Raw genomic sequence first — 7,547 nt, 5'->3', positions numbered from 1 at the left:
TTAATGTTTATCACTGTTTTAATTGCATCCCATAAATCGTTATCTTTTTACTTTTGTTCTGTTAAAATAGTTCTACTTCCTTTGAGATTTCTTCTTTGACCTGTGGATTACCCAAAGTGTATTGCTTAATTTCCAAGTGTTTGGAGATAGTCCTGTTAATTTTTTATTTTTATTTTTGAGTGTGGAGCCAAATGCGGGGCTTGAACTCAATACCCTGCGTTCAACACCTGAGTCAATCCACTGAGCCACCCAAGCGCCCCGTTATCTTTTACTGATTTGTAGTTTAATTCCATTATGGCCAGAGTACATAAGTATGACTTCAATTGTTTGAAATTTCTCAAGATTTGTATTATGGTGGTATTATGGTGTATAACTGCAGTTATGTGTAAGTGCAAAAAACTCTGATTTTCTTCTCCAAGTCCCCTGTTACCAGCCACTCCATGAATTCAGCCTAGGATTTTAGCGGCTTTCACTGGGTCAGACGGGGGAGGCTCTAGCCGACTGGAGCCAGCCTCGGGTCTCTTCTGCCCGGTACGTGCGTCCATGGCACACACCCTCGCCCCTCCAGGCTGAAGCTCCTCAGTCACCTCACGTTCTACAGCGCCCTCAGATTTTTCGCGAGCGCGGTGCGGAACCCAGGACAGTAGTCCCTGCGTACGGCGGAAATCCCGCCCCCCGGCGCCTGCGGTTGGCCATGACCGCAAGGAATGAACCCCAAGGAGGAAGATGAGCGGGATTGAAGGAAACAGGGGAGTAGGGAGGAAGGGCGAGAGGGCTCCTCTTTCTCATTGGCTGGTCCAACGCAACAGCCTCGCTGTGATTTGCTGGCCTGCGGGGGCGGTAGTCCGGAGTTGGTCCGCCCCTCGGGTCGCGAGAGATACCGGGATCGCCAGCGCCGGCGGAGCCAGTGGCGGCTTGGAGGCTCTGTCCGCGCGCTGCCGGAAAGAGGCGGTGGGGCCTTTGCGCTTCAGGTCCTCGTCCTCGGGGGCGGCGAGGGCGGCCAGCCGCTAGGGCGGTGCGGGTCGGAACCCAGGGTACGGTCGAGCTGGGGCGCCGCGGGCGTTGGCGCGGCCGCCCGACCTGGGCCTGCGCGGACTGCCCGGGGCGCGCGTCTCGGGCTGTCTTTCCATTTTCAAAGTGATTATTGTTTTGGATTTTTCCACCGACGTGTCTTTTGATTAATGTGTTTCACGCACCACTTACTGGTATGGGATAAAGCGGCAGATGCATGCTACTGTCATTTGTCGTTGAAATGTGGGCTTGCTCTCTCGTCTGTGTGTTTACCTTTTGGATTTAAGGGAAGGGGATGACATTGTGATTTGGTCTCCGGTGACCGTCTATTCTCAAGGTCTCGCCGACGTAGTACAGAAACCAGCGAATCCCGTGTGTGGCTCTTACTTGTATAGGAAGTAGGCTTTTTCTTCCATCCTTCTCCTTGTCTCTCTCCATCTTTCTCTTCCTTTCTCCTCCCCTCCCCCACCTGTTCTCCTCTCCCATCTTTCTGTTCTTTTTGCCGCATTAAACCTTGCGGGAGGGTCTTTGTACAATTTTGAAAAGCTTTAGGTCTTCCAACATTTATGTTTTACTTGCAGGACTGACAACTGGGAGGGAACTGGAGGAAAGATGCCCTCTGATTCTTTCTGTTTGGCTGCCCAGACTCGACTTGACTCCAAATGGTTGAAAACAGATATACAGGTGGGGTTTTGACATGCTTTTTTTCTTGGTGTGTTCCTGCTTCCATATTTAAATTTCTGGTTAAGGTTTTGTATAGGATAAATAAGGGGATGCAGATCGTATCTTGCATATTAGGGAAGCAAGTTTATTAACTATAATTTAAAATGCACCTTTATTGTATCAGTTTTTATAGATTGTGTGTGGCTACATTTTAATTGCAGTTATGTGTAAGTGCAAGAAACTTGAGATCTGGTTATGCAAACATTTTTCGTATTATTATTTTTAACAGGTCTGTAGTATTCTTAACCATACCTTGTTGACTGTTTAGTGATTGTTTTGAGATGTTCAATTAATGAGGGAAGGAACATGTAGTAATGTATTATGTCCTGAAGAAACTCATTTCATGGGACCCTGTGTTTGTCTTTCTGGGGAGACAAGAGTGCAGTTGAGATCTTTATTTTTGTGACTGGTCTTATTAAGAGGAGTGCTCAGTTTTTCACATAAAGAATGTGTGGAAACACAATGTTGGCATTAGACTGCCTAATGTTTTTTTTTTTTTTTTTTTTTTTTGCCTAATGTTTTAATAATGTAATTGTAAGCTTGTCCAGAAATTATCAAGTAAATAATAGCAGTAATGTTTCTATAGACTTAAAAAAAATTTTTTTTTTTTACCCCAACTTAGTTTTCTTTGCAGATGGTTTGGAAAAACCACTTTTGTAACTCCATATTGACAGCAAAAAAAAAAAAAATGTCTGAAATATTTCATAGTATATATGGCTTTTCTTTCTCTTTCCTAAGGTTAACCATTTTAAGTATTTCTCAAGTAACCTACATTTTTCAATACACTTTTACATAGTGCATCACAGTTTATCAAGACTCATATATTCTATAAGCACTTGATCATAGATACCTGTAGTGAAGTATTGTTACCTTTATTTATTTATTTATTTATTTTTAAGTGTTGCATCCTAGTAGGTGTGAGAGCCAAGTGCTTAGAACTATGTTGTGGATTTTGGGATAGTTATTAATAATGGGGTAAACGTTAGATTAAAGCACAAAGAATTGGGGCAAGAATTGGCATAGTAGTGACTGTTTGGTTTTTGTTTGCACGTTGCTTTTTACTTAGCAGTTACTGTTTGTTTTCCTTTGTCATTTTTTTTTTTTTTTTTAAAGCGTGGTCGGCGGGGAGGTGAGATGAGTAATTTCTTATTTCTGAAATCTTGAGATTCGGCAAACTGACTTCAAGACTTAATTTTTTTTATTAGTGTTTGTGTATTTTGTAGAACTTGTTGAGGTAAAGAACTTTATCCAATGAAGTTTTTCTTTCTAATCATAATTGAACAACTCCTTAATAGGAGTTTTAGCATCTTGATCTAAGACCAGTTTAATACTGAGTTGAGTGCCTATGATGAGTTAGGCAGATATAAATAAAAAGAAACACCGCTTATGCCTTAGAGTGCTTACTCTTTTACTTTTGATTGATTTATTTAGTGTAATACGCAGTACTTAACTCTTCTTAGACATTTCAAATATTAGTCAAAAGCCATCCAAGCTCATCTTAGGAATACATGAAGAAGACCTAGGTTTTTTTTTTTTTTTTTTTTTTAAAGATGTTATTTATTTATTTAACAGAGATCACAAGTAGGCAGAGAGGCAGGCAGAGAGAGAGAAGGGGAAGCAGGCTCCCTGCTAAGCAGAGAGCCCGATGTGGGACTTGATCCCAGGACCCTGAGATCATGACCTGAGCCGAAGGCAGTGGCTTAACCCACTGAGCTACCCATATGCCCCAAGACCTAGGTTTTGGAGTGTGCCCCAGCGGGAAAATGTATTGTAGGTATTGAAGCTATTTAATGTGAAAAAAGTGATCGCTGACCTTGTTTTTATATAGTTTTTCCAGCATTGCTAATTAAATGCGAGGAACAAATGTTGTTTTACCCTAACAAATGACTTTAGACTTATTTTCACTATTTGGAATCCTTCTTGCAGGTACGCATTGCAGATGCAAGCCTTATACTAACAGCTTTTACTCTTACCCTATTGGGGATATCTCTTCCATCTGGAGTGGGATGTGTCCCATTCCTTAGGTAGGGCTTTTGTATTGGGAACAGAATTGACACCTTAATTATATTTTGTGGGGTAGAAATGTGTTTCTTAGCCACAGGATTTAGCAAACTATTTTCTATGGCTATTTTTGTTTGAAATGCCTATAAAGAAAAAAAAAAAGAAATGCCTATGAAAGTTTTAGTGACTTTAGAAAGGAAATATTTTTGGAGGCTGTGACAACTTTTAATAAGTGTATATTATAAAGAACACAAATACTAATCCTAGGCTTTCTTGTTGATAGATGTTTAGATCTATGGTGTATCAGGTCTACAATGTTGCAACAAGCTGCCTTAAATGGAGTGGCAGTTGTATGGCAGTCATATAAGTGGTTTTTACGTATAATACTTCTTACTTTTTTAGTAGTCTTTTCCGATTGTTGTGTGGAGTACCTTGAATTGTCATTTCCTTTGCAACTCTCTTGAACAGGCAATAAAATAGAGCTAAGAGATGTTAGCTACATAATCACTACCATTACCATTCTTATATTTAAAGTAAAAGTCCTGTCTGATGTGATTGCTTGCTTCTCAATGGACCGGAAAGTCAATTAATCAAAGAACCTATAAAAAATGGTATATGATACCTTAAAAGCTTTTTAATTCTTAAATCATATATGCACATTTATTTGCTAGTTTTGATGTAAGTCTAAGGGTGTGTCTTTGAGCATGGATCCAAGAATGGTGTTTTCTTTTTCTTGCATAATCTGTACTCAGATGAATCTCCTGCAGTTTCTATTTTTGGATTCTTTGAAGTAGAGCATGATATTAGATATGTATGATGCAATTTTTTTAACTTTTTATTTTGAAGTAATTTATAGATTCAGATGAAGTTGCAAAGAAAGTAGAGACGTCACTGTATACTCTTCATCCAGATTCTCCCAGTGGTTACATCTTATGTAACTATCAGTACAATATCAAAATCAGGAAATTGACATAGAGTGTGTGCAGAGTTCTGTGCCAATTGTGTAATCACACCACAAAGATTTCCTTCTTCTTGCCCCTCTATAGGTCACACCATCCTTCTCCCATCATCTCTGACCCCTGGCAATCACTAATCTGTTTTCCATCTCTTTAATTTTGCCATTTTGAGAATGTCATATGGTATGTGACCTATTTTTTTTTTTTTAAAGATTTATTTATTTATTTGACACAGAGAGAGAGAGAGAGATCACAAGTAGGCAGAGAGGCAGTCTCCCTGTGGAGCAGAGAGCCTGATGTGGGGCTCAGTCCCAAAACCCCAAGACTGTGACCTGAGCTGAAGGCAGAGGCTTAACCTTCTGAGCCACCCAGGCACCCGTAGTATGGTTTTGTTCAGAGTGTAAATGCCCTTGCAGTTCGTCAGAGTTGTTGAGTATACTAATAATTCGAATCATTTATTTGTCTCTTCTTCTAATCACTTTACAATGAGTAAAGATAAAAGTTAAATTTTAAAATTAAAATTGTTAAATGTATATATTGTTACTTTATGCTTAGGATATCAGTAGATTAAAGAACATAAACATGATCATCTTGGTAAATTCTATTCTCAGGTTTTCCAGTTGACAGATGAGATGTAGAAATTAAAGAATTTTATAAATACAGGTAACTTAATATTCATAATGACGTCTTCTGATTACTTTCTTATCTGTAGGATAGGTAGCATAGCTCACATTTTTATTCATGATTTTGGTTATTTGTATTTTCTCTATATTTTGGATTAATCTTGTCAGGGATTTATACATTTTGTTAGTCTTTTTAAAAAAATTTACTTTTGCGGGGCACCTGGATGGCTCAGTGGGTTAAGCCTCTGCCTTCTGCTCAGGTCATGATCTCAGGGTCCTGGGAATGAGCCCCGCATTGGGCTCTGCTCATCAGGGAGTCTGCTTCCCTCTCTCTCTCTGCCTGCCTCTCTGCCTATTATGATCTCTGTATGTCAAATAAATAAAATCTTTAAAAAATTAACTTTTGGGGCGCCTGGGTGGCTCAGTGGGTTAAAGCCTCTGCCTTCAGCTCAGGTCATGATCTCAGGGTCCTGGGATCGAGCCCCGCATTGGGCTCTCTGCTCAGTAGGGAGCCTGCTTCCTCCTCTCTGTCTGCCTGCCTCTCTGCCTACTTGTGATCTGTCTGTCAAATAAATAAAATCTTTAAAAAAAAATTAACTTTTGGTTTTTAGAAAAGACTAATAATATTTATAAGGGAAAGATAATGAGGTTACCATCAGATCTAATCAGAAGACTTTTTTGGAGAAGAAAATTCAGTAACATATGTATGACTCCCAAGAAAAGTAAATGTGAGGCAAGGATGTTATATTCTAGCAAAACTGACTTTTCAGGTAAAAAGGACACAACTTTATCAATTAATAAATACTGTTCCCATGAGCTCTTCCTAGAGAAGGATTCTAGAGAAGGATCTTTAGATGACTGAATGACTGTAGATTAACATGAAGTCTGATGGTGGTCATTACACCTGCAGTTATGTTTGGAACCTAGAATAAATGAATTTTAAAAGGGAGATAACATATAATAGCTGTCTGCTTAGACATGGTACATTATAGTATATCTGTTTTGCAGTACCTAATCTCTTAATCCTGTGCATTGAAGTTTTCACTTCAGTTGTATTTTTCATCTCTAGGTGTTCCATATGGATCCTTTTCATATCTTCCATTTCACTTGTTATCAGGTTCATAGTTTCCTATTTGTGAGCATCTGGATGTATCTATAATGAGCTTTTAATGTTCTTGTCTGCTAATTCCATCATCTCTATCACATCTGGATTTATTTCTCTTGATTGCTTCTGTCATTTGATTGATTGCTTTGGTCATGGGGTGTGTTTGCATACTAGGTAATTTTTTACTGAATGTTGGACATTGTATATATTATGTTGTTCTGTGCTGGATTTTGCTTTATTTCTTTAAAGAACATTAGTTTTGTTTGGGATTCAAGTAAGTTAGTTGGGATCAATTTAATTTTTTCGAAGCTTGATCCTCAGGTTTATTCAGGCTGATCTAGCACAACTTCTAGTCATGCACTAATTTATCTGCTTTCTTAGGACTCTTTCAATGGTGTGATTTCATTCTGGTTGATGGAAACAAGTTTTTCTCAGACTGGGAATCATGGGGATTCTGCCTTCTACTTTCTAGTGCTTCTTTTCCCAGCCTTGGTAGTTTTCTCAGCCCATGCCCAAATCAGTATTTAGCCCAAGACTGAAGGGGTCCCCTCTGCCCATCTTTGGAGTTCACTCTTTCTCTGCAGATCCCCCTTCACTGTTCCCTTGTCATTTTTTTTTTTTTTTTAAAGATTTTATTTATTTGACAGAGAGAGAAACCACAAGTAGGCAGAGAGGCAGGCAGAGAGAGAGAGTGGAGGATGCAGGCTCCCTGCAGAGCAGAGAGCCCGACATGGGGCTCGATCCCAGGATCCTGGGATCATGACCCGAGCTGAAGGCAGTCTTTAACCCACTGAGCCACCCAGGCGCCCCTTCCCTTGTCATTTTAACCTACTTATAGCTGATCTGTCTCGTTGGCTCTTGGCTCTATTTTGGTTCCCCTTTTCCGTGATGGATCCTGGAAGCTGCTTCTAGGCAGTAAGCTTGGGCAGCTGTAGGGCTTCATTCATTGCCCTTCTTAGGGATAGCTCTGGGCTGCAGTATATTTTGTTTGATTTTCTAGTTCATTTTAGTGTAGAGGTAATTCATAAAGAAGTTAATCCCTCATAGGCAGAAGCAGCACAGGACTTCCTAGTCTGCTTTTCTTCTCATTCAGTGTTCTTAATTATAGTTAATGTATTTTTTGGTTCT

The 7,547-nt window shown here is 39.6% G+C and overlaps 1 protein-coding gene across 9 annotated transcripts in view; it reads left to right on the top strand.

The window, feature by feature from the left end:
* Positions 1-868: 868 nt before the first annotated feature.
* Positions 869-7,547, top strand: part of HERC2 (HECT and RLD domain containing E3 ubiquitin protein ligase 2) — a 235,516-nt gene continuing 228,837 nt past the window's right edge. For 7 of the 9 annotated variants that reach the window (XR_004285631.1, XM_032342316.1, XM_032342318.1 and 4 more), the window contains exons 1-2: positions 869-971; positions 1,593-1,695. Coding sequence is in view for 8 of the 9 variants with exons in the window: in XM_032342316.1 (XP_032198207.1) it covers positions 1,624-1,695 (72 nt within the window). In the remaining variant the exon portion in view is untranslated. The other 2 variants (XM_032342319.1, XM_032342320.1) reach the window with 2 other exon arrangements.

This window comes from Mustela erminea, chromosome 5, assembly GCF_009829155.1.
Source record: "Mustela erminea isolate mMusErm1 chromosome 5, mMusErm1.Pri, whole genome shotgun sequence".
Lineage (NCBI taxonomy): Eukaryota > Metazoa > Chordata > Mammalia > Carnivora > Mustelidae > Mustela > Mustela erminea.
Note: the sequence above shows the minus strand (reverse complement) of the source record. Positions and strands in the feature narration are given on the sequence as shown.